Source organism: Spermophilus citellus, assembly GCF_964194105.1.
Source record: "Spermophilus citellus genome assembly, chromosome: 12".
Classification (NCBI taxonomy): domain Eukaryota; kingdom Metazoa; phylum Chordata; class Mammalia; order Rodentia; family Sciuridae; genus Spermophilus; species Spermophilus citellus.
This window is the reverse complement of record NC_138198.1, coordinates 122,338,678-122,365,698: the sequence shown is the minus strand read 5'-3', so window position 1 is coordinate 122,365,698 and position 27,021 is coordinate 122,338,678. Positions and strand designations below refer to the sequence as shown.

General features: G+C 38.3%; 1 protein-coding gene and 1 long non-coding RNA gene across 8 annotated transcripts in view; one reads left to right on the top strand and one right to left on the bottom strand.

Annotated features, from left to right (window-relative positions):
- Positions 1-11,187: 11,187 nt before the first annotated feature.
- LOC308631593 lies at positions 11,188-18,382 on the bottom strand. Its single transcript, XR_014018281.1, has 3 exons — positions 18,208-18,382; positions 14,886-14,957; positions 11,188-13,946 (listed from the first exon to the last, which is right to left on the bottom strand). It is a non-coding gene; the product is annotated as an uncharacterized lncRNA (long non-coding RNA).
- The window catches only part of LOC308631591 (uncharacterized protein), an 89,638-nt gene continuing 77,510 nt past the window's right edge, over positions 14,894-27,021 (top strand). For 2 of the 7 annotated variants that reach the window (XR_014018277.1, XM_081262950.1), the window contains exons 1-2: positions 14,894-15,013; positions 16,212-16,285. Coding sequence is in view for 2 of the 7 variants with exons in the window: in XM_081262950.1 (XP_081119076.1) it covers positions 16,256-16,285 (30 nt within the window). In the remaining 5 variants the exon portion in view is untranslated. Of the gene's footprint in view, positions 15,014-16,211; positions 16,286-18,395; positions 18,507-27,021 lie in introns of all 7 variants that reach the window. The other 5 variants (XR_014018279.1, XR_014018276.1, XM_081262951.1 and 2 more) reach the window with 5 other exon arrangements.

The following is a 27,021-nucleotide window of genomic DNA, read 5'->3' as shown; positions in this document are numbered from 1 at the left end:
CTTTAAGTCTATTGATGTGGTGAATAGCATTTATTGATCTCCGTATATTGAACCAGTCTTGCATCCCAGGAATGAATCCTACTTGATCATGGTGCACAAGTTTTCTGATATATTTTTGTATTCGATTCGCCAGAATTTTATTGAGAATTTTTGCATCCAAGTTCATTAGAGATATTGGTCTTTAGTTTTCTTTCTTTGAAGTATCTTTGTCTGGTTTTGGGATCAAAGTGATGTTGGCCTCATAGAATGAATTTGGAAGAGCTCCTTCTTTTTCTATTTCTTGAAATAGCTTGAAAAGTATTGGTATTAATTCTTCTTTGAAGGTTTTGTAGAACTCCACTGTATACCCATCCGGTCCAGGGCTTTTCTTGGTTGGTAGTCTTTTGATGGCTTCTTCTATTTCTTCCTTTGTTATTGGTCTGTTTAAATTGTGTGTGTCTTCCTGTCTCAATCTGGGCAAATCATATGCCTTAAGAAATTTATCGATATCTTCATTATCTTCTAGTTTATTGGAATATAGGATTTCAAAATACTTTCTAATTATCTTCTGTATTTCTGTAGTGTCTGTTGTGATATTGCCTTTTTCATCCCGTATGTTAGTAATTTGAGTTCTCTCTCTTCTTCTTTTCATTAGCATGGCTAAGGGCTTGTCTATCTTATTTATTTTTTCAAAGAACCAACTTTTAGTTTTATCAATTTTTTCAATGGTTTCTTTTGTTTCAATTTCGTTGATTTCTGCTCTAATTTTAATTATTTCTTGTCTTCTACTACATTTGCTGTTGTTTTGCTCTTCCTTTTCTAGGTTTTTGAGGTGTTGCATGAGTTCATTTATTTGTTGGTTTTTTCTTTTTTTGAGGTAAGAACTCCAAGAAATGAATTTCCCTCTTAAAACTGCTTTCATTGTGTCCCATAGATTCCGGTATGTTGTGTCTGTGTTATAATTTGATTCTAAGAATTTTTTCATCTCCTCCTTTATGTCTTCTATAACCCATTGATCATTCAATAACATATTGTTCATTTTCCATGTGGTGTAGGATTTTTCCTTCCTTCTTTTATCATTGATTTCCAATTTCATTCCATTATGATCAGATATGGTGCATGGTATTATCTCCACACCTTTATATTTACTAAGAGTTGCCTTATGGCATAATATATGGTCTATCTTTGAGTAGGATCCATGTGCTGCTGAGAAGAACGTGTATCCACTTGATGATGGTTGATATATTCTATATATGTCAGTTAAGTCTAGGTTATTGATAGTGCTGTTGAGTTCTATAGTTTCTTTATTCAGCTTTTGTCTAGAGGATCTGTCTAATAGCGAGAGCGGTGTGTTGAAGTCACCCATAATTATTGTGTTATGGTCTATTTGACTCTTGAACTTGAGGAGAGTTTGTTTTATGAACGTTGCAGCTCCATTGTTTGGTGCATACAAATTGATGATTGTTATGTCTTGTTGGTGGATGGTTCCTTTTAACAGTATATAGTGACCTTCTTTATCCTTCTTGATTAACTTAGGTTTGAAGTTGATTTTATTCGATATGAGTATGGCCACTCCTGCTTGCTTCCGAGGGCCATGTGAGTGGTATGATTTTTCCCAACCTTTTACTTTCAGCCTGTGTATGTCTTTTCCTATCATATGAGTCTCCTGAAGGCAGCATATTGTTGGATTTGTTTTTTTGATCCAGGTTACTAGCCTATGTCTCTTGATTGGTGAGTTTAGGCCATTAACATTTAAGGTTACAATTGAGATATGATTTGTACTTCCAGTCATGCTTCTTTATTTATTTATTTTAGTTTGGCTAGTTTTGCTTTTTGGTTATTTTCCTCCCCATTTACTGAGATACCTCCTGCTGTTAGTTTTGGGCACTATTTTTCAATTGCCCTTCTTGTAGTGTTTTGTTCAAAATGCTTTGCAGAGCTGGTTTTCTTGCTGCAAATTCTTTTAGCTTTTGTTTATCGTGAAAGATTTTAATTTCATTGTCAAATTTGAAGCTCAATTTTGCTGGATATAGTATTCTTGGTTGAAATCCATTATTTTTCAGCGTTTGAAATACATTATTCCAGGATCTTCTCGCTTTCAAAGTTTGTGATAAGAAATCGGTCATTAACCTAATTGGTTTACCCCTGAATATAATCTGCCTCTTTTCTCTCGTAGCTTTTAATATTCTCTCCTTGTACTGTATGTTGGCTATCTTCATAATTATATGTCTTGGAGTTGGTCTATTATGGTTTTGAATGTTTGGGGTCCTGTAGGCTTCCAGGATTTGGCAATCCATTCCATCTTTCATCTCTGGGAAGTTTTCTAGAATTATTTCATTTAATATACTGTCCATTCCTTTGGTTTGAAACTCTGTGCCTTCTTCTATCCCTATGACTCTCAGATTTGGTTTTTTTATGACATCCCATATCTCTTGAATAGATTGCTCGTGGGATTTAAGCATCTTTTCTGTGTTGACTATATTCTTTTCAAGTTGATAAACCTTGTCTTCATTATCTGATGTTCTGACTTCTACTTGATCAAGTCTATTTGTAATATTCTCGTTTGAGTTTTTAATTTGGTTTATAGTTTCCTGCAATTCTAGGATTATTGTTTGATTTTTTTTTAAGATCTCTATCTCCTGGTAGAGCTCATTCTTTGCCATTTGAATTTGTTTGTTTAATTCATTTTCAAAATATACTTTTATTTCTTGGACTTGCTGTCTCATGTCTTCTCTAATATTCCTTTCCATTCGAGTTAGGTATGCCTTGAGTTCTTTCCCTATCCCTGTTTCTGATGTTTCTATGTCCTCCTGTAGAATTGAGTTGTCTTGCATTGTTTGTAATCCTTTTTTCCCTTGTTTTCTCTTGTTGTCCACGTTACTTTCCAGATCTTTTTGATTGTCGTGTTTCTGTTCTCTTCTATAGATTTGTTTTGTTTCTGTATTACTCTGATGTCTCTCCTTTGTGTTGTTAAACTATGCCTGCTAATGTGGATTCCCCTGGGAAGGAATTCCGACATCCGAGCTCCAGTGACGACACTACTCTGCTATGATGGGCCCCAGTCTCCTTGCCGGGGTGCCCTAATGGGGGGGTGTGACTGGACTGTCTCTGTTTGCTTCCAGCTCCCTGTCGTGGCAGGCGGGCAGTCTCCAGCCGCCCAGTATCACAGGCCGCGGGCAGGTGATCAGACGCCAGCGGGTGGGCGTTCTCCTACCGCCCAGTTACGCAGGCAGTGGGTGAGCTGTCGCCGGCGGGCCTGCAGTTTACAGCTGCCCAGTCGCGAGGGCCTTGCCTCTAGTCTCCTGGTTTCTCCTGCTAGTCTTGGTTTCTCCTGCTAGACCAGATTTCCCCTGAGTGATGGTTCTCGGCAGTTCAAACTGTACTCTCGGCCTGCCGTTTGTTGGGTGTGGAGGGTGGCTATTGGGAACCCCGGCACTCTATTGTTTTGTTTCCCTTGTGGGGAATAGAACTGTACCGCTTCCTTCCCCGTCTGAAATCCCGTACTCAGCCCGGGGGTCAGTGCGGGCTTGGCTGGCGGGATTCCACTTTGTGGCAACCACTTATCTCCCTGCTTGCTAGTTAATCCCTTCTCTGCAGCACCACACCTTCTGTAGCCGCGGGGCAGGCCGCCAGAATCAGATAGCCTGGATCCCCGGGGTCACACCGTTGGCTTTTGGGATCCCCGGCACTCTATGGTTTTGATTTTTTCTGCTTGCCCCTCCCCCAGCGCTGGCTAGACAGGTTTTGTTTTGGCTGCTGTTGGGAGGGGGAGTTGGAGGTCAGGTGCCTCTAGTTCTCCTTTAGTCTTTATGCAGGCTCACTGTGATACTCCCTCCCCTGAAAGTCTAGGAGAGATTTTATGCGAAATCCCCCTATGTATGGGGGCTGAACTGAGTGACACACACCTGTTTTGTTGTTGCAATCTGTTGGAGAGTCTATGGGAAGTATATTCTGAATCACAAGATTTATGGGCTGTAAAGAAAGCACTCGTGCTTCAGCAATGTATCTGGACCAGAGTCTATAAATAACTAAATTCTATAATAGGAGTTACACAGTTTACTTTGTGGTCCATGTGGTAGGAAAGTTACAAAAGTATCTTCCATTTGTTGAGTGGTATGCTCAAACTTAATGCAGAGGCATCTCATTAAAATGTTTTTATGATATCAAGTGTACTGTATGATTATTATTGAAAACTTGAGAAATGTAGAAAAATTTAAAAATAAAATGGGAGTATCCTTCCTGAGAAATGGAGCTGGATTACAGTTTTGAATGAAAATAGAAGTTTTCCTTAAAGGAACACGAATAGCTTTACTGCCAATCGGGTAGAAAAGACCTTAAGACCACGGGAAGGGAGACTCCATTCTTCCCTGAAGTGCAGTTTCTACAAAGTGAAGATCCAAGGCAGATGGTGTTAGAAGCATTCAGGACATAACTGCCTCCTATCCTCCACAGAGCTTCAGGGTTGGAGCCTTTCATGGTCCCAATGCAGCCTCTTACCCTAGTAGCTGTAAATCATTATTTTTGGGATTACATTGAGCTTAAGAAAAGGTATGTAAATAACTTCAACCCAGGTATTCTTGGGTTTTTGCTAGCCCCTTGTAGTGGTCAAAGCTTTTCAGAGCACTGGATGTGGTGACCCACACCTGTAATCCCAGTGGCTTCGGAGGCTGAGGCAGGAGGATCACCATTTCAAAGCCAGCCTCAGGAAAAGTGAGGCACTAAGCAACTGGGTGAGATGGTGTCTCTAAATAAAATACAAAGTAGGACTGGGGATGTGGCTCAGTGGTTGAGTGCCCCTGAATTCTATCCCCAGTACAATTTTTTTCAAAGAAGCAAACAGAATTACAGGATTTGCGTGTCTTATATCTCTTTATCTCTTTCTGCACACACACACATCTCGTTGATCATCTATGTATGTGTACATACATGTAACATTTGTATATATTTATATAAACATATTTCTATCTGGGGCGGGGGAAGAGAATTTTAAACAGACTTTAACCACTCACAGGATTATAGAAAATGCCAAATCCAAAATTTGCAGGGCGTGCCCATGGGCTGGTGTCCCAGAGACGGAGTTGATATTGCAGTGCAAGTCTGAAGGTTGTCTGCTGCAGAGTTCCCGATTGCTCAGGGAGGGTTAGTCTTTGTTCTAAGGACTTCAATTCATCAGAGGAGGCAAACCCACGTTTTGGAGAGCAAAACACTTTACTCATTGTCCACAGATTTACAGGAAAATCTCATTCAAAAACTCCCCCACAGAAGTATCCAGAGTAGTTTTTGATTAAAAGCTGGGCACTGTGGTCCAGCGTGGCTGGGCTAACTTGGCTCCTAAAATTCTCCATCACAGCACTCGAGGAGAAATGGAAATGGTGCAGAGAAAGCGGCTCCATCCTGGAGAAGCACGAGGCGGTCTGTGGGCTCCAGCTGGTCAGAGGTGTGGAGAGAGACTTGCTGAGATGGTGATATGTGTCCCTGGGGGCAGATACGTAGAACAGATCAATCCTTGGATACTCACTGAAATTTCTAGGGGAGGAGCATATGACAGAAGAAACTTCTGAACATAGAAGGAAATCTTAGACAAAATTTGTTTTCCAGTTATCCAGGCGACCAGGTTGCTATGACTATCCATTTTGACTATTTGTTTTAGTAATCTTTAGTTTGCCAAAAAAAAAAAAAAAAAACTGCAAGAATATTAAAGAGAATTCCCATCCTTTCTCCCTTCCCTCCATTTCCCCCTGTCCCATCTGGAGAACCTCCTTTCCTCCCTCCCACCCCTACCTATTGTGAGTCAGATCCACATTTTAGAGGGAATATTCAGTTTTGGGGGATTGGCTTATTTTGTTTAGCATGAGAGTCTCCAGTTCCATCCATTTATCAGCAAATGCCATAATTCCATTATTCTTTGTGGCTGAGTAATATTCTATTGTGTATATATACCACATTTTCTTATCCATTCATCTATTGAAGGGAACCGAGGTTGGTTCCATAGCTTAGCTATTATGAATTGGGGATATTATGAACATTGATGTGGCCATATCACTATAGTATGCTCATTTTCAGTTGTTTGGGTATATGCTGAGGAGTGGGATAGCTGGGCCAAATGATGATTTCACTCCAAGTTTCCTGAGGACTTCCCATACCACTTTTCATAATGGTTGTACCAAATTGCAGTCCCACCAGCAATATATGAGTGTACCTTTCCCCCCACATCATTGCCAACATTTGTTGTTGCTTTTATTCTTGATGATTGCCATTCTGACTAGAGTGAGATGAAATCTTGGAGAAATACAAATCAAAACTACTCTAATTGCTAGAGATGTTGAACAGTTTTTAAAATATATTTGTTGGTCTATTGTATTTCTTCTGTAAAGGGCCTATTCAGTTCCTTTTTCAAGATTTTCTATTTTACTGTGTAAATTTTAAAAATGGGTTCTGATTATCATCTCTTTCAGTGGCTTCCATTGTGATATTTTCTTTTTCATTACAAATTTATTTTGAGTTTTCTCTTTCTCTTGGTTAGCTTGTCCAAAGAATTATCAACTTTATTGATTCCTTTTTTAAAAGAACCAACTTTTTGTTTTATCAATTTTTGGATTATTTCCTGTCTTCTGCTCTTGGTGTTGATTTGTTCTTTATCTCAGACTTTGAGATGTAATGTTAGATCATTTATGCATTGACTTTCTATTCTTTTAATGAATAATCTCAATGCAATAAACTTTCCTCTTATCACTGCCTTCATGGTGTCCTAGAAATTTTAATGTTTTTTTTTTGAGAGAATGAATACTTTTTTTAATATTTATTTTTTAGTTTTCGGGGGACACAACATCTTTGTATGTGGTGCTGAGGATCGAACCCGGGCTGCACACGTGCCAGGCGAGCACGCTACCGCTTGACCCACATCCCCAGCCCAAATTTTAATGTTTTATTGTTCTTCTCATTTACCTCTTTTTTTTATTCCACCAGAGTTTTATCTGCTATCCATTCATCATTAAATAGCATGTTATTTAGTCTCCAGGTGTTAGAGTAGCTTCTATTTTTAATTGTTGATTTCTAATTTCAATCCATCATAATCTGATAGAATGCAAGGTATTTTCTATATATTTTTTGTATTTGCTAATAGTTGCTTTGGGTCCTAAGGTATGGTCTATTTTAGAGAAGGATCTATGTGCTGCCAAGCAGAAAGTATATTTGCTTGTTGATGGATGAAATATTCTATAGATGTCTGTTAAGTCTAAATTATTAATTGTATTTTTAGTCCTATAGTTTTTTATTCAGTTTTTGTTTGGAGGATCTGTCTAGTGGGGAGAGATGTGTGTTAAACTCACCCAGTATTATTGTGTTGTGGTCTATTTGCTTCTTAAAATTGAGAAGGATTTTTTTTTTTATGTATACAGATGTTCCATTGTTTGGGCCATAAATATTTATGATTGTTATGTCTTGTTGATGTATTCTTTCCTTAAGCAGTATGAAATGTCCTTCTTTGTCCCTTCTGATAAAGTGGACTTTAAGCCAAAGTTTATCGGATATAAGGATAGAAAACCCTGCTTGTTTACGAGATCCATGGGAACGATATGTTTTTTTTCCCCATCCTTTTACCTTTAGTCTTTGGAAATCTTTGACTATGATGTGAATCTCTTGGAGACAGCAAATTTTTGGGTCTTGGTTTCTAATCCTATCTGCCAATCTGTTTAAATTGATGAGTTTAGGCCATTTATATTCAATGTTATTATTGAGATATGACTTTTATTTTGTCATTTTGATTTATTCCTAGTTATTTATTTATTTTTTCATTTTTATGCCCAGGATTGAACTAAGAGGCACTCAATCACTAAGCCATGTCCCCAGCCCTATTTTGTATTTTATTTAGAGACAGAGTCTGAGTTGCTTAGTACCTCACTGTAGCTGGGTCTGGTTTTGAACTCATGATCTTCCTGCCTCAGCCTGGGATTATAGGTGTGAACCACAGAAATAGCACCTGGCTATTTCTGGTTTCACATTTGAATTGGTTTTTCTATTGACTTACTGTTCTTTTAGTACAGTGCCCTCCTTTGCTAGTTTTCACTTTTATTTTTCATTTCTTCTTCATGAAATATCTTACTGAGTATTTTTTTTAACTTTTGTTTACTATGAAATGTTTTTATTTTGTCAATTCTGAGGCTTAATTTTGCTGGGTACACTATTGTTGGCTGGCACCCGTCTTCTTTCAGAGCTTGGTATATATCATTCCAAGACTACCTAGCTTTGAGGATCTGGGCTGAGATGAGCTGAAATCCCATTGGTTTCCCCCTAAATGTTACCTGTGGCTTTCCTGATAGCCTTTAAAATTCTAACCTTATTCTGTATGTAAGGTATTTTCATAAGAATGTGCCTTGGAGTGGGTCTGTTATAATTTTGTATATTTGGGGTCCTATAAGCCTTCTGTATTTGATTTTCTATTTCATTCTTTAGGTTTGAGAAATTTTCTATTTCATTGAAAATATTTTGCATTTCTTTATTTTTTTAATCTTCATCTATCCCAATAATCCTTAAATTTGGTCTTTTCAATATCCCACATATCTTGGAAGTTCTATTCATGGTCTCTTTACATCTTTTCTCCATGGTCAATTTTGTTTTCAAGATTATATATATTGTCTTAATTGTCTAAAACTCTGACTTCCAAGTGATATAGTTTGTTGGTGATGCTTTTTGTTGACTTTTTAATTTGGCTTTGATTCCTTCATTTTGAGGATTTCTTTTTTTTTTTTAAATCTCTTTATTGAAGGGTTCTTTCACTTCCTGTATGTTCTCTGATTTCACTCCTTATACCATCCTTTACTTCACAGATCAGTTTAACTATGTACATTCTAAACTCCTTCTCTGACATTGCTTCCATTATTGTGTTGATGGATTCTGTTATTGGAGTATCTTGGTTTGGCGTGATTTGTTCCCTTGGTTTTTTTGTTGTTTGTGTGTCTACCCATCTAATAGTATGTATCTGAGGCAGTGCAGTTTCTACCCTTTGGAGTTGTAGGGTCCCTGAATGTTTCCAGTACCTCACTTGCTGATGAGGTGCCTGTCTGCTTTCTTGGTTTCATCCCATGGAGCCACTAGGAAAGTGACCTCCTCTATTCCACCACCTTGAAAACACCATTCCCACCTCTTAATGTCATAATTATTGCATCTGCTTTGAGCAGTGCTGGCTTTTACTGTGTATTGTATTGGCAACACTTTTCGTGACCTTAAAAATCTCAAAGACTTTTAATGTTGTATAATATTCTGTTGTGTGAGTACATCATTGTGTTTATTGTTATATATATTTTAATTTAGTGTATCACTATTAACAATAAAGTGTTAACAATTTTTAACATTGATTTCTACCGGCCATTTTCATTTTAAACCAGAGATGTTTTAAATCGGCTTTTTTTCAGTGTAAGATGACACAAACACAAAGGAGATACTAACATGCAATTGGTAAGTGGTAAAGCTTGGCTCCTATGGACTATGGAAAAGCAGTTTTCAAAGTTATTTGTAATATGAAATGTTATAGATAATTAGATTACTTGAGATCAATTTTGTCTTTAAAACAAATCATGCAAATAATTATTAGAGAAATTTACTCAGAGAAAATGGGAGATAAATCATTTATTCAAAGAAAAAAATAAAATTGAACAACTTTATAATTTTTAGGAGAGTAGATCACAGGCCCTTTAATTTCATCTTACAATTGTGCAAGTGCTGTGTATTGGAAAGTTCTGTAGGCTGAGGCTGCATGGTGAGGGAATGTCTTGTTCTGGAGGTCAATCACCCCAGGAAAAGGAAGCAATTCTCCACACCCATCTCTCCATGTACTTGCAGCATCTGACAGCCCAGCTGGGAGCTTTTCATCTTCTGAAAGAACTTCGAAGTTATTAGCTGTTGCTGTGGGCAACTTACTAAATGAAATGGTTCTATGTCAGGGGTTAAGTATCGAATGTTTTAGCAACAATGAAGGTTGCAGAATTTTCTTTATGTAAATCATGCATTTGAAAGTTTTGTGCAAAGTAACAAAGAGACACATGAAAATTAGACATTTCATTAAAGATACCATGATTTGTGTGAAAATAGCATCCAGTTTATGTAAATAGAGAGATGGTATCAAGGAGAAGAGAAGGTGCATATTGTTAACCTCTAGAATGTTAATTAGGTCCTGGAATATTAACTGTTCCTCTGTGCATACTGCTTTTATGTTGTTTTCATAAATGTAATATACACATTTAAAAATTGGTATTTTTATCTGTGAAATCACCTAAAAGTTAATAACATAAAGAAGGACATGACTGAATATTTTTTGGGGGGAGTGGTTATCCTCAGTATTTTCTTGAAAATGAAAGATGTTAGAAGGCTACAGATTTTTTACAGTACTTCTCAGCCCACAGTTAGACTTCTAGTGAATTTTTATCCCATACATCTTTAGACATTGCTTGTTTCCACTGCACGTAAGCATTGCCTCCTCTTGGCTTCTTGTCACTGGCCAGTGAAGAGCAAACTCTCCTCAGAAATCTATCAGGCAACCACATGGAAAACATATTTCTCAAAGCATTTCACCATTTACACTTCTTAAACCAAATATGTATCTTTCCTACCAAATAAAAATTTTAAATTAGAGGGATGTTCCTATGAAATTTCTGCAGTAGACACAGATCTTGCTCTGAGATTTAGAAGATGACTACAAGTAGTGTTGTTTGTCTTGAGAAAAGCACCATTATTAAAAGTGAAATTAATTTTGACTTAAATGGATCCTACATCAAACTACAATGCCTACTAGTTTAATACACTCCCAACACCCAGGTATCTTGCCTGTGGCCCACTCGGGCGATGGAAGCCGAGTTCCCCTGTGTGAGTAGGCTGGCTGAGAAATACGTGAAAAAATCACACAATACAGAAAATAGTTTTAAAGTTGTAGGGGGGAGGCAGGGTGGCTCTTTGACCTTAAGGGTCCAGCTTCGACACTGGAAGGAGAGCCCCTGTTTGCTGTATTTATATGGGGGAACTTCAAAGGCTTTCTACAGAAAGTTCTTAGCCATTTAAGGTAGGAGGTGGGCTGTCCCAAAGGGTCACGCCCAACTCCAGATCTACAGAAGATCAGTCTTCTAGCCCACTGCAGACTGAAGTCCCATGCTTTGTGTAATCCATTAAGTGGGAGGTGCCACAAAACACTGTGCAGTGCCAGACCAAACTCTCCTTGGCTCAAGGCCAAGTGAAAATACTAAATAGCTCAGGAGTGGCTTCCCACACAGGTTAAATACCCTGTATCCAAAATGCTTCAAACCAGAAGTCTGATTTTAGATATTTAAATAGTCCAAAATCTGAGAAGAATATGTACACATATATACATTTAATTACATGTAAATATATATGTAATATATGTAAATATAAATACACATATACATAAAGTGAGATAATTTGAGGATGGGATTCATGTCTAAACACAGGATTTGTATCATGTATACCTTATACACATTGCCTGAACAGTTTTATACAATTTTAAATAATTTTGTGCATAATGAGAACTGTTTGTGTACATTGAACCCTCTGAAAACAAGTCACTGTCTTGGCCACCCGTGGGGTGTGGATGTGCATGAAAACATGCATCACAGCAGAAGGGGGCTGGGGGAGGGTATTTTACCCTCTGGGAACACTGAATAAACTCAGTGCATTCTGCTTATTGTTTACTAAACCTGTCACTTGAGGTTAAGTGTGAAATTTTCTACCTGTTGTATAAATTGGTGCACAAAATGTTTTGAATTTTGGAGGATTCTGAATTTTAAATGGAGAGGGATAGCTGGGTCAAATGCTGGTTCCATTCCAAAATTTTCAAGGATCTCTATATTGTTTTTCATATTGGCTGCAACAATTTGCAGTGCCACCAGCAGTGTGGAGTGTGCCTTTTTCCCCACATCCTTGCAAAGACTTTTTGTTGTTTGTCTTCATAATAGCTGCCATTCTGACTGGAGTGAGAAAATCTTAGGGTAGTTTTGATTTGCATTTCTCTAATTGCTAGTGATGATGAACATTTTTTTCATATATTTGTTGATTGATTCCATGTCATCTTCTGTTCAGTTCCTTGGTCCACTTATTTATTGGGTTATTATTATTATTTTTTTGGTGTTTATAGCTTTTTGAGTTCTTTATATACCCTAGAGATTAGTGCTCTGTGTGAGGGGTACAAATGTGCTTCCAATTAGTAGGCTCTCTATTCACCTCACAGATTGTTTCTTTTGCTGAGAAGGAACTTTTTAGTTTGAATCCATCCCATTTATTGATTTTTGGTTTTAATTCTTGTGCTATAAGACTCTTATTAAGGAAGTCAAATTTTAGATATTTGAATTGGGGTACTCAATTTTTCTCTACTCCCTATTTTATACATGTCTGTGTGTGTGTGTGTGTGTGTGTGTGTGTGTGTGTGTACTTAACATCTTTTCTTGCAAAACAAAACATTTGTTAAACTTGTAGATTTTTCTCTGTAATTATTTCACTAATGAGAGCATAACTAATTTCAGCTGATATTGAGTTTGGGGGTTAACTCAAAGTTAATGAACTGTTGGAGTATAAGCAATATATAGTTCTTATTCATTTCCCTGTATTAGTACAGTTTTAAATAATCTTTTTTCCCCCACATTTCTATATAACTGACTGAGGAAGGAAACATAATAGGAGATCTGGGGAGTATGTTTATTGTTCAATTTCAGTTGCTTAAGGTAGACATATTTGGAAACTCAGTCATGGTTTTTTTTTGGATTCTTGATGGTAAGTTTATTTAAGGTTGAGAAGGAATAATTGTGAACTGGAATTCCTGCCTCTGCAGTAATGAAACAGGTGGATCTAATTGCATGCTTCACTCTTAGAATGGTGTCAGGAGGACAGTTTACTACAACTAAGATGCTTGTATGCAGACCTAGACTTGTATAAGTTGCCTGGGGCAAATGTCATCATGGATTTATTAAACATCCACCCTGGGCAAAGCACTGTGGTGTGTTCTCCAACCAAGTCACACTTTAATGATATACTTTAAAATGTGCCAAAATAAATTTTTATAAGTAATCATTCATATAAAGATATTTTTTACATGTTTTTCTGGCATTGGGCCAAACCTCTAAAATAGTGTCAACACTTTTATATATATTGCTTAATGTTATTTTATAGTAATTTTTTGTCTCCTACCTAGGTTATAGGTTCCCAAAGCAAAAAAAGACATTCTACTTCACTATATTCTCCCTCAGCCTCCCAGGTCCCAAATAGGTCACTGAAGATTCATAAACATATAAATTGAATCTACATGAAAAATTAGTTTTAAAACCTATCTGATTGGCACTTGTCAATCTCTGCCAGTCTGATATCTTCCTTACTATCAATATCAAGTAGTGCTGCCCTAAAATAGAGACTGACATTGTTTCCCCCATAATTCACTTTTCTTGTGATCTACTGTAATAGAATCAACCAATTTGGGGTTGGGTACAGGATGGCTTAGGACAGCCCCTTGATCACCTGATGTGGCTACTGCTTATGTTTTAGATGTGGGATGATTTGGTCACCTCTGCAGAAGCCATGTTCCAATAGGTAGCATTTCATAAGCAATCGCTGACTTTAGGCAAGGGTGTTGGGTGCTGTACACAGTCTCCAAGTCTCCCTTTTTAAACAATGCCATTGGTTCACAGATGCTGGGTGATTTGTCCAAAGTCACACAATTTATGAACAATGGAGCTGAAAATAAAAGCCTGGTGGGTCCTCCTCCAAAAATGTTTCCCTCTACACCAAGTTGGACCAGAACCTCTGCTTTTAATTTAAAAATAAAAAGAATGCAAAAGACTATATGTAAAATATTTGTATTTTACATGTAACACATTTTATAGGTGAAGGTATGCAGCTCCCTGGACCTCTCTGTGCATGCAAACATGCGACATGTGCGTTGCCAGTGGACCTCGAGCACTCCTTCCGCTTGGTTTTCACTTAGGGGAAACAAGGGAAACATGTAATTTTTAAAAATTATTTATTTCTTAACATCCAGTTTTCTTCTGAATACCTAAGTTATGGTAGAGGAGATTGATCTTTTTCACTCCATAGGTGCAATTGTGACAGAGATTATGGCACACACCAGATGGAATGACAACTGATTCATACCTTCTGAGCTGAAGAGATTTTTTTAACCATATATTCTTTTAGTGAAATAAAGACATGTAAAAAAGTGCATAATATAAAGTTCAATAGATTGCCATATTATAAAAACAGTTTTACCATATATCAGAAACTCCTTGTGTTCCCTTTTCCAACTATACCTCATCCCTCTCATATGAAGGTATCCAATTTATCACCATCATTTTTATTGCTTTACTTTATAATTTTACCAATTAATCATGCATCCATAGAACTCTTATGTTTTCAGGCTTAAATATAGACTATTTGTCTAGCTTCTACTCCTTATCATGCGGGGAATTTATTTTTTGTTTGTAACTGGGATTGAACCCACTGTTGCTTTTCCACTGAACTGCATCACCAGCTACCACCCACCTCCTTTTTTCTTTGAAACAGGTTCTCCTGGAGTTGCTGAGGTTGGCCTCAGACTTGCAATCCCTTTGCCTCAGCCTCTTGAGTCACTGGGATTACAGGCGTGCACCACTGTGCCTGGTCATCTTGTTCTGTATCAATGTGTGTGTTGATTTTTATTGCCCTGATGTATTTCCAACTATAACGCATCTTATTTCTTCAATTTGTGGTAGGAAAATTATTTGAGATTTTTCAAATTCTAAACCATTACAAATAATGCTTTTGTGAACATTATTTTGTGTCTCTTGTGCTCATGTGCTTGGATGTTTATTTGTTAATCTAGTAGTTGATTTGCTAGCTCAAACCAGTGGATAACGTTACACTCTTTCCTAACTTATACTCACCTTAGAAGTCTGAATGTCAGTTGCTCCATATCTGTAATGACACCAGATGCTGCCAGTCTTTTAAAATTGAGCCTTTCTGGTGGTGGAAGAGATTTCATGATTGTTTTAGCTTTCATTTCCCTGGTGAGGTATAGTATCCAGAGTTTTTCCTATGCTTATTCTGCATTTAAACATTTTTGTGTGTGTGTTTTGTCTGTTCAAATATTTTACCAATTTGCTAATATTTGGTTGTCTGTGCATTTATTTTTTTATCTGTAGGGGCTCATTTGTATTTTACATGTAACACATTTTATTTACATATCATTTTTTATTATAGCTTGTGTTCTCTATATTAAGCAATTCTGGCCCATTTGAAGTAGCAAAACGACATATACTGTATCACTCAAAACATCAAAAACACTGGTGAGGACTAGGTATGTAGTTCAGTGTAGAGCTCTTGCCCAGCGTGCATGAGGTCCCGGGTTTAATCCCAGCACCACAAAACAAAAACAAGCAAGAAAAGAAAACTGGACAAAGTATATGAGAATTTTAGAGTCATTACATATTAAGCTATAAAGTACAGCAATCCCTGAGGAACAGGAACCGAAATAGGAGAACCCTGCATTGGCTAGCTTCCTCTCTTGAGAGTTTCCAGCATTTTTGAAGGAAGGGAGGACCTCAGGGGAGACTAAAAACTCCATGAGTTGTGAAAACGGATCTGAGAATCCAGGGATAAAAGTGGAGGTTGTGAAACGGAGTACCAGAGGGAGCCAAGAAGTGTAGATGGGCCTCTGGAGCTATTTAGAGAGTCTTACTGGAGCACTCAGCAGAGTGCTGATGGGTGCCTGCAGGTGAGAGAGCTCCCACACAGCAACTTGAGAAGTAGCAGCACCCAACATTCACAAGGCACAAATAGGAGAGCTTGTTCTTACCAGCCAGACTGCAAAATTTTATAACTCACACGTACACCTTTGAAGGTCTTGCTTCAATTATAGGGAATAATTTTAGTTGTCAGATAAACTATAGTATATCCAGTTAAATTTGAATTTAAAAAAAATAGCTAATAGATATGTAGTATAAATATGTACCAGATGTCACATGGCCATTACAAATAGTGCTGCTACGAGTAGAAATGGGTTGCTGTCATTTGTGTCTATCCTAAATACAGTGCGAGATATCTTTTTATCAAAGAATTCTTTGTTGTTTATTTTAAATTCAAATTTAACTAGGCATAGTATATATCTATTTTCTAAATTTGGCAACCAAATGAATAATTAGCCCTTCAAAATAGACTGTTAAGTCTAACAAACCTTAAAAGCAAGACCCTAAAGGATCAAACTGTTTGAGATTAAGCTAACTCTACATCCTGGAAGAAATCTTGAGAATGCTCTATGACCCCAAAATATCCAATACCCACCAAGGTAAGGATATTAAAAATGATTGCTATGTATGTCATTCAGCTTTCCGTCACTGTGACAGTGTCCTTGACATAAACATCTTAAAAGGAGGAAAAATCTATTTTGGCTCGAGGTTTCAGAAATCGTATACAGCTGCTTGGCCCCATTGCTGTGGACATGACTTCATGACAGGGGCCCATGTTGGAGAAAATCTGCTCACCTACCCCAAAGACAGAAAGCAGAAAGGGTGAAGAAGGGGTTGGGGAGAAGTTATAGTCCCTAAGGGCATGCCACCAAGGAACTATTCCTTTAAGTAGGTTCCACCTCCTGCAGTTTCACCAATGGATTAATCAATTCATGAGGTCAGAGTCCTCATAAACCAATCGCTTCCCAAATGCCTCACCTCTGAACATTGGTACAATGGGACGGAGCCCCCAACTCATGAAACTTTGGGGGAACATTCCAATTCCAAACCATAATGTTAACACTGCTCATGTAAAGAAGTGGAAAATATGACCAAAGTATGAGAAAATTTAATTAATTTGAAACAATGTATAATGAGCACAGATGTAAGATTAGCAGATGAGAACATTAAACGTTATTTTAATTGGATTACATATAAAAGAGCTAGAGGAAAGACTGGCATGTTAAGTAGAGCATCAAAAGTCTAACAAAGGACAAAATTGAACTTCTGTAGAAGAATGTAACTCTGAGATAAAAATTCATTGTATTGTGTTAATAGCAGAACGATCATTGAATAGAAAAGATTAGTGAATTTGAAGACGGCAAAAGAAACTATCTCAATGAAACTCGGAGAAATAAATGAAGAATAAACAGTATAGGTGAGCTGTCCACTGACTTCCAGCTGCCTAAATATGTATGACTCGAGTCACTAGAGGAAGGATGGGAGTTGGTTTGGATCTGTGGGGTCCCCAGAACTCCTGTGTAAATGCAGTAATAGTTCTGAAGTGAAAGGCAGGTGTGGGCATAGCTGGAGGAGGTAGGCCCCAGGGCCTACCATGGAAAGGTATCTTCTCCGTGACCCCTTACTGCCTCACTGCTTCTCGGGGACTTCAAGCTGAGTGGCTTTCCTCCACTGGGCCCTTCCACCAAGATGTTTCGTTCATCTCGGGTGCAGAGCAATGGGTCAGCCCACCATGGATCAAACCTCTGAAATGGTGAGCCAAAATAGACCTTTCCTTCTCCAAGTTGTTCTTGTCAGGTAGTTTGGACACAGTGACAAAACGCTAACTAACACAGCGGAGACAAAAATTTAGTATTAAGAAAAAAAATCTAGATAGATTTTAATGGACCTTAGCTATGAGATTGGCTTAGGAGATGGCATGCTTTATTTTCTGGATTTATTAGAGGTAAACCCTCAGAATCGGATTCAAGTTTTCCATGGATGGCTATACTTAATGACCTTTAATTACTGTAACTTGAGTTTTCATTCTCCCTGCACTTTACAGACACCTTTTTTTTTTTTTTTTTTTAAACCACAGGTTTGGCTGCTATTCTTCTGTCCCCAGATGATTTCCTCCAGGTTGATCTGTCTTCCTTCCTATGATTGCCTCCAACTAAATGTTCCAGTGGCACCACAGTTAAACCCAGCATGTGGCCCCCAAACTTGTCCTTTCCTCAATCAACCCCTCTTCTTGTGTTCCATATGTCAGCAGCATTGCTCTTTTCATGTTTAAGTTATTTTAGACAAACCTTCCCCCCAACTTCTTTCCATCTTCCCACCAGTCGCAGTCTTGCAAGCTGTATTTTGATGGCTCTTGATTTATTCACTTTCTTCTTACCTACTGACCCTGCTTCAACGTGGGCCGCTGTCTCCCTTTCCTCCGCCATTGCTAAGGCTCCATAACCATTTCTGCATGGTCATGCCCTCCCAGGGACTGAGTCTGAAGGAGGTTTCCTCTGTGCCTGACATGCCCGTCTTTTACATAACTGGTTTTCTTTTCTGTATTTCTATTCTCATCTCAAATGCTTTTTCTGTGGACATCTCTTTTCACTCACAACTGAATGAAGTGTCTCTGTATTCATAGCACCCAAATTGGTAGCACAGCTCCTGTGTCCATGAGGTTTTTCATTTACGAGTTTGACTCCTCTCTCACCCTGGGCTTTTTTCCAGGGAGGGTAGAGTGTTTCCATTCCTTCTCTTCAGAGCTGAGCTCAAGTCCTGAAATAGTAATCATGGTGAAATGAAGATTTCAGAACCTAAAGGCTTCCTCCTTCTGTTCTGGTGAGTTCTGATAAGGCCGCGTCTATAAAAACTCTTGTCTAATTCATTGATGCCATGAACACACGATAATTGCCATTGAGTAATTATTTTGAGCTGCACACAGCAATTTCATACTGACATGAACAATACCATTATAGACTTTTACTTGAATGGGAAAGGGTAGTATCCCCACGCCCAATTTGTTAAATTTGTTAGAATAAACTTTCAGATATAACATCTTCTGAACCATTAGGTAGTTGTATTTCTTTTTGTCTCCTAAAAGAGCAGATGAGTTCTTAATTTTTTTAATTCATGAATTTTCTATGATTACAAGAAAGATTGTAACCTGCCTGCACTGTAAGCAAGGGATGTGCAAATATCCTGTTAAAGTTGAATATTATTAGTGATATAGAAATACCACTAGATTCAAATGACTTCAACTGACAGTGTTTCAGTTGAATTTTCAGAGGATTTTTTTAAAGTCTTAAACTGACATCACTAATAGTTCCCTCCCATTATTTCAAGTCACAAAGACACAAAATATTGTGATCCATGATTCTCTTTAATTCGCAGAGTATACAATAACAAACTAGAACAAAACTGCTCTAAGCTGTTCTTAACTCCATGGTTCGAATTCAAGCTACAATACTTCTAGTTCAATTCATGGGCACATTTTTTGATAATAAATGACACTGGGTAATTATTTATTCTACCTTAGGCTAGTAAGATGATATACTAAAAAAGGAAGCGAAGAAATTAAGAGCTACACATTTTAATTGAAAATCCTTTGCTTCTTGTATTTTCAGTAGGAGCAACAGTAGCTCCTACCTATTTGAGGAAGATATTGTCTTGAGGTAAAATATAGAATGTGAACCAAGGTCTCCCTGCGCAGTCCCTTGACATTCAGTCTGATTCCCCTTTCAGCACAGCTCTTGGTTGTCTGCAAGTTAATATTTAAATCTCACCTCCTCATGTTTATTTAATGCTCTATCTTTAATATTTTAAAGTGTGGGTGAAATAAAGTTGAAAGCTCCAGGGGTCTTTTGTTAATCAAGTGCTTTTACTTCCAAGAGCAACATTTATTTTATCTAATGAAATGCAAGCCTATGTAGCAACAAAATATTTCGAGAATTCTTTTAATTTCCTAAGGAAAAGCTTCCTGTTCTATAGCCTTTATTGCTAGCCAGGCAGTAGATTGGGAAAGAAGTATCAGGATGTTTTTCACCATAGCAGCCTTATTTCCAAGCCAGATATTGAAACTCCTGTCAGATGGCCCTCGAGACTGCCACTAAAGTCAATCAACGGCTCTTCTATGTGGGCATGGTACCCTGGGCAGCAGCTTCTCACATGGGGGGCCTCCCACAGGCTTTACCTTAGGGTTTCTCTACTTTCTCAACACTGTGTTGATTTTAGTTACCACATTAAACTCCTGTTAATCGCTGGTTTTCTGCTGATGTTCACTTCCTATAGAAACCCTGAGGCATAGAATAATGGGGACTAAGGCTATGAGCAGATGGGGCGGAAACCTCAAACTGGGGTTTTAGAATTGGAATAGGATGAGCTTTAGTATATAGTTAACTTATTTGCTAAGAAAAATGAGACAATATTACCAAGTGTCATGTGGTCATATTATGATTACATTGTCACTGCTGATGGTAGGAGATGAGGGCAACACAGGGAGAAATAATGTAGCTATAGCACTTATTTGTGATGGTAATGATGATATTACAGCAGTTGGAATGTGGCTGGCTGCTTCTGCTGGCCCCAGGAAGAAAAGGCAACAGATTTTTAAGTTTCCCAAATCATGTAACAGAAAGAAAATCAGAAATCTTCCATGGGCTTCAGAACTGAATTTTAACTCACACAGCTACAGGCAGGTTATGTTTGAACCTCTGGCTCAGGGACCAATGGATCCTGTGAACAGTGCCAATGCTTGCCCACCATTGCAGGGCTCTCAGATGGGTCAAGAGTGGGAATATGAACCATGAGATGAGGAAAAGTAGCACACACAGGTAAACCTGTGACTCTGACGTCTCAAATGTCTCCCTCCTTCCTTGATGGAGAAAGACACCTCTCTTTTGTCCTGTACCTCCGCTGTCCACCTGCCTGTCTGAAGGACCATAGCTTGCCTTCAAAAATGTTTCACTGACTGCATTTGGGCAATAGTTTCATGACAGGAGCTAATGTTTCAGGACTAGTGCTCAACCCCCCAGCAATATTACACCACCTCCTTAGATATCACAGTTCTCCTAGCTATGGGGTCTGGTGAGGAAGGAGGTAAGTTAGACAGTGAAGGAGCTGCAGGATCTTGCCGTTAGCAAGTCTTGGGGTACTTATATCTTGAGAGTGGAGTCTAAGGATATTGTATTAATTAGGTTGTATTAAGTAAAAATGAAGTCTAAAGCAACTGAATTTGTTGATGTGTATATTTTGCTGATACTTTAGATTTAAAATTCTTCTGAGCACCTGGCAGTGTCTACCAGTATACAAGGATGGTCTCATGAAGGCGTGTCTCGGGAGGATTTCTAGTTTCCTTTCTCTTTTATTCAAATGTTGTTTCTGATTCCTTGCATCTCGAGGGAACAGCTGCCACTAATAAAGATTTTGATATGTATACTAAAGGTTAGAGTAAAATACAAGGTACAGTACTAATTTTTGCTATGTAGCATCTTAAAATTTGTACTTTTTGAAGAGTAATTATTTATATTCATGTATGTTATTAAGAATACATTGTTATTCCCTTGAGAACAAAGTCCAGTTCTTATTCATTTTTTTAAATCTCTGCTATTTAACAACTTTCATTAACAAAGAAGTCCCTGAATATATATTGGTTTGGTGACAAGTGATTATTTTGATCTATTCCCCCAAATTCCTTTATTATATATACGACTGAATCATCTTAATTTTTTCATCCCAATTCATATAAATGTATTGAGTATACTCTCTCTTACTAAGTTATAAGCTTATCGAGTATAGACAACAAATATGTAAAAAAAAAAAAAAAAAGGTGACATGAGCAAGTGGACAAATCAGGTAGTATCACTAAAATGTGCAGTCATAATCTTCATGGGATATGTGGAAACCGGCTTTGGTAGGAAGGAAAGGTACGTTTAGGTAAGGATGGAGGTTATTGGAGACAGTGAAATTTGGAGGGCCTGGAAAAATATCAACACTTTTTAGCATTTGCTAAAAATGCAGTTCATAAGCATGGAGATCCCTTGTACAAGAAACAGTGGAAATGGTTTCTCGGATAACTTGTGGCACAATGATGGGGGAGGCTTGAACATCTACTTTAACAATTTGAACTGAATTCTCTAGGTGCCCAGGAAGCATGGACTTCCAGAGCCCAAGAGTGAGTCATGGTTGTATAGAGGTATTTTAGGGGGAAGACTGCTGCAGTGTTGGGATGAACTGAAGGATAGTGGGCCTCGAGAGGGATATGAGACACTGCAGGAGTAGGGGCAGTGGGGTGCACTCAGCTGACCAGAGCAGGACTTCCCTCCCTGGTGAAGAGTTGGATGGGTCAGGTGGTAACTGCTGTCTGCTTGTCCCTGGAAGGGTGCCCTTCTGCTGCCTCTGCATTCCCAGGGTTTTATTTTTTTTTATTATTTTTTAAAATATTTATTTTTTAGTTTTTGGCGGACACAACATCTTTGTATGTGGTGCTGAGGATCGAACCCGGGCCGCACGCATGCCAGGCGAGTGTGCTACCACTTGAGCCACATCCCCAGCCCCATTCCCAGGGTTTTAGAGTACCATGAGTTACATCTAGGTTGACAAATTGAATATTTATGAATTGTCAGACTTGTAAGAGCTGCATGTGGCTCTAAAGGTTTCTCTGTTGGTCGAAGGAGACAGATATGGCAGGTACTGTAGGCAGGAGAGCTTTTCCATCATCCAGGTGGCTGGCAGCCTATGAAGAGGGGGTGGTCAGAAAGGAGTGATTAGAGGAAGGACTGAAAGGTTTGGACGATGTATGGAGGAATTTAATGGATGTGGGTCCTGCATGATAAGCAGGAAAGTGTGGGAAGAGGCCAGTTAGGAGGGTGAGATCACAGAGTAGCCCAAGTGGGAGGAGGAGGAGGAGGGAGGGGGTGGTTATTGACCGGTTTCTTTCATAGCTCTATGCTCCTGGCTAATTACATCTCAACTTTGTCATTAAATTCAGTGCAATAAATTTTAATTGGTAGGCAAACCCTCAGTCCATTTCTTAAAGTGCTGGTTTTTAGCCCTAGTAAATGTCTAATATGTGAAATATTTATCTTAAAATAGTTAACCAAATTTGTGAAGCACAAGCTTAGGCAATTTCTTAAATTTGAGCATTAAAAAAAAGAACTTGAAGTTTAGGGAGATTAAACAGCAGTCTTACATTTTTTTTTCTAGTTATCTGTAAAATGTCATAAAACATAATGTAGTATGCCAAAATGTCATTTTTTTTAAAAAAAAATCTCATTATCTGGAAATAAAAATATTTAACATTGAATTTCATAATTTGACACACAAGCTCATACTGCACGTTACTTAGAAGGAAATGAAATTCAATATAATGTTAAGTTTAAAGATATGTGAAATCCAGTTTAGTCTTTGTGTGGAAATACCTATACATATGAGAAATGAGATGAGTCCACCTGAGCTAAGAGGCTTAACTACTAGGGAATCGATGCACTTCAGACTGTGAGTTTTCATTGCACTTTTTATTTTGGAATTAAATAACAGCTTATAGTAACTTATGTTTTCAAATGATAATTTTTCTCCAATTACTTTTTAAAATTTTATTTACATTTTAAAATCATCAAATTAAGGTATATACATAGATGAGACAAGACATAATTTTTGATAAATGTATACCTATGGAATGACAACATCAAGGTAACATATCCATTACCTTACATACTTAGGTATACACATTTTCTTTAATTTCTTTATAATTTTTAATTTGTTCTTCCTTTTGAGACAAGGTCTTGCTCTATTACCAAGGCTGGCCTTGAACTCCTGGGCTCAAGCATGTACCACCATGTCTAGCTAATTTCTTTGTAATACTTAAATTTAAAAATGTTTTAAAAATTAAGTCAAAATGTTATAATAGAGCAGTCTTTAGGTCTGCTTTCTTCTCTAACAGCATAGGTTATATAATAGATTATATTAGTATTGTTATTTGTATTTTTATGATATATAATGTATGATAGTTATACATTACGTACTATAGTATATGTATTTACTTGGGAAATTTAAGTATAATTCTCTGAACTTTAGCTGTCTCTTTTTTCTCTTTATTTTATATTTTTTTTTGGTATTGGGATTGAACCCAGGGGTGCTTTTCTTGTTTTGAGACATTCTCACTAAATTGCTGAGGATCTTGCTAAATTGCTGAAGCTGCCTTTGAACTTGAGCTCCTCCTGCCTCAGCCTTCAGGTTGCTGTTCCTATCTTAGCTGTCTCATCTTAAACCAGGTGCTAGTACCAACGAAATACAATTATTGTGAAGGTACAGTATCCAGTGTATTGAAGCACCCAATGTAAGCCATTAACTTTTTCCAGGAGCATAATTAACATATTTTGGAGACTCTTATGTTTACTTATTGTTCATTTGATTACATATGGTGTTGTGAATAATAGACACACTGGGTCAACATGCTAGGGAATTAAGTGCCCTTGCTGCTCTACTGATGAGATCATAGCTTTAAAGACAGAGCCACACTCATGAGTTGGCCAGTGTGTTCATTTCAACTCTGACACAGGGTGAGAGTCATCTTATTGATGAGATCATACTCTGCTTCTGTCATTTTGGGATCCCATAAATGTAGTTGAGGAAGAGAGTGACGTTTGTATACAGCTGGATGTTTGTTTTTAGTATCCAGAAAACCATACAGACTTTCTGTGGAGATGGAATAAGCCCCAGTCATCAGCTGATCCTGCCGTGTTCGCAAAAGCCCAGCCTGGGAAACATTCCTTGCCAAAGGCGGGCTATGTGAACAGCCTTGACACTGGCTCTGATGCCAGCAGATATTAGAACTTCCAGCACAACACTGGGTTTTCTGGATACACCAGAACAGCCGCATGGTGTTCCTAACACTAACTTTTATTGCACAAAGAAGCCTTTTGACAACTCGCAGGCCTTAAACAATTTGAAGAACTTCTATAGTTTGGCTTCCTGGTCGTGAGACCCTATATAATAGACATGCTGAACTAGTTCTGGGTCATTCTTCCCCCATCAGAGGACAGTGTCCCATCTGGCCCCTGCCTTGTGTGTTTCTCTGTCTCAAGCTGCCCCTACTCAAGATCCTTTGTTGTTGTGCAGGTCACGGCAGATTTTCAGTTACATGCCTATGTGACACAGAATGAAAGGATTCATAGTGGAGTACTTTTAGAAAATTAAGCTTGGCATTTGCTCATGACTTCTTGGTGTGGAGACCATTTTGTCAACACACATGTGTGCATACACACATACACACACATACCACAATCTATTAATAGGATCTGATTTGATTACAGACATAGAATTTTTGCAGTTCTAATTTACTGCAATAATTACATGTTGAGCATGTAGTGCACAATGCCTATGGTGCTGGTGGTTTATGTGGTACACAAAACCAAATGTTATATTTCTTTCCTGCCATAAATTTTATCCTAATATCTGTCTAATATCTGTGATAAGTTGGCTATAAACATAGATGTAATGCTTTCTGGACTATAGTAATTATCATATAGCTTAGCAAAAATTAACTTTATAGATGGTTTTTAAAAAGTGATTAAATCTTGGTTTGGGCTGTTATAACAAAATTCCAGTTTAACAGAAATTGTTTCTCATGCTGTCCTGGTGGGGTTGGTTTTCTGGTGAGTGTCTCTTCCTAGCCTGTAGGGTGCCACTTGGTGCTCTAAGGCCTTTTCTCTAACAGATCCAGGGGAAAGGGGAGGGAGAGGCCTCTCAGAGAGCCACCAGTCCTGTTGGAATGGGGTCCCACCTGTGGGACTGACTTTGGAGATGGAGTCTTTAGGGAGGAATTAAGGCAAACACAGTGGCTTTAGGGCTGAGGACTGATACATGTGAGTCTGTGTAGGGAGGGAGTGCCATCCAGTCCCTGAGGATCAGGAGTGGGTCAGGAGCGGCTTGGAAGAGAGCAGCCCTGGGTTGGAACAGAGGGTGGATGTGGAGCTCACACACTGAAATGTGCTAAAGGCAGGCCACGGGTGGACAGAAGCTGAGGAGTGCAGAAGAGTAAATGTCACATTTTTCCCTGGCAATTAACTTGGGAAGCAGTCAGAGGATACACGGGAAGTGATGCTTATAGGTTGGGGGTCCTTGAAAACGAGTCTAATCTAAGGGTCTATCTTTACCTGTTGCTTCTCTCCCCCATCTATCTCTAGCCCGGTGTCCCCAGAGCTCCAGGTCTCTCTCTCATCAGCCTCTGGGACCCTCCAGCCAGCCCATCACCACCTCTCAAGTTCTGAGTGATACATATTATTTAATATATTTTTAAATTTTTTTTCTGTTTGATAAATAGGGTCAAACCTTAGCTCCACTCTCGTAGATCTGTGTGCTATGTCCTGTGTTTGCTCCACAGAGCTACTTCATGATTTTATTGTGCCTTATTTCTGTGGCTGCTGTTGTGCTTCTTATGTTAATATGTTTAACCTTTCTTATGCTCCTTTTTGTGTGTCTCAGATCTCGAGTCAAGGAAAGTGTTCTGTTCCAGCCTTAGCGTCCTCTGCAGGCTCAGGTGTTTGTCCTCTGTTTTCCTGACACTACAGTACAGCAGCTTCTGTTAACATCATTTTACATTTCTGGTTTTTTGTTGTTGTTGTTGTCCTTCTTCAAGTTGTTTGATCAAAGTTCATCTGCTGCCTGTAATAAAATACCAAGAGACTGAAAACAGCACCAACAGCACAATGTAAAAATAGTTAATTGGTTTCAGTTTCTTAGTACACAGTAGGTGGTTCTTTTTAAACACTTCGTATTAACTCGTTTAATCCTCAGGTTTTAAATGAAACTGCTCTTCCTCTCCTAGTTCCTGGAATCTAATGACATGCTTTTGTTTTTAAGGGCCCCTGTACAATTTGCAAAATATCAATCCCAGTATATCAGGCCACACATGTCTCCCCTATAAGGTTCAAAATATTAGCCTGTCCCTTTCTGACACTTGTGTAAAGGTCTATGTGGTTAGGACATTTACTGGCCAGGGGTGGTTAGTGTTGCTGTTGAATGACTGGCATGGATTTCAGGAAGAAGGCGTGTAGGTTGTTCAAATTTTGTGGGGCCAAAAGCTGATATAATTTTGGTTTTGTATTTAAGAAAAATGCACCTTTTCCAAAAAGTACAATAGTATGCACAAGACTTGGAAAGGGTATGTGATGTGTCACAGCTGAGTCTTAAGATTTGACCCTCTGCTCTTCACAGTCGGTGGTTTTGGGAACTACAGCTTGCCCTATGTGAAAACAGTCGTGCCTGGACACCAAGCTGATCGAAGTCAGTGCCCTAGCTGAGAGCTGCAGACAAGTCCCTTTTCATTTAGTCTCCTGTAGCCACAGAGTTCCTCCTT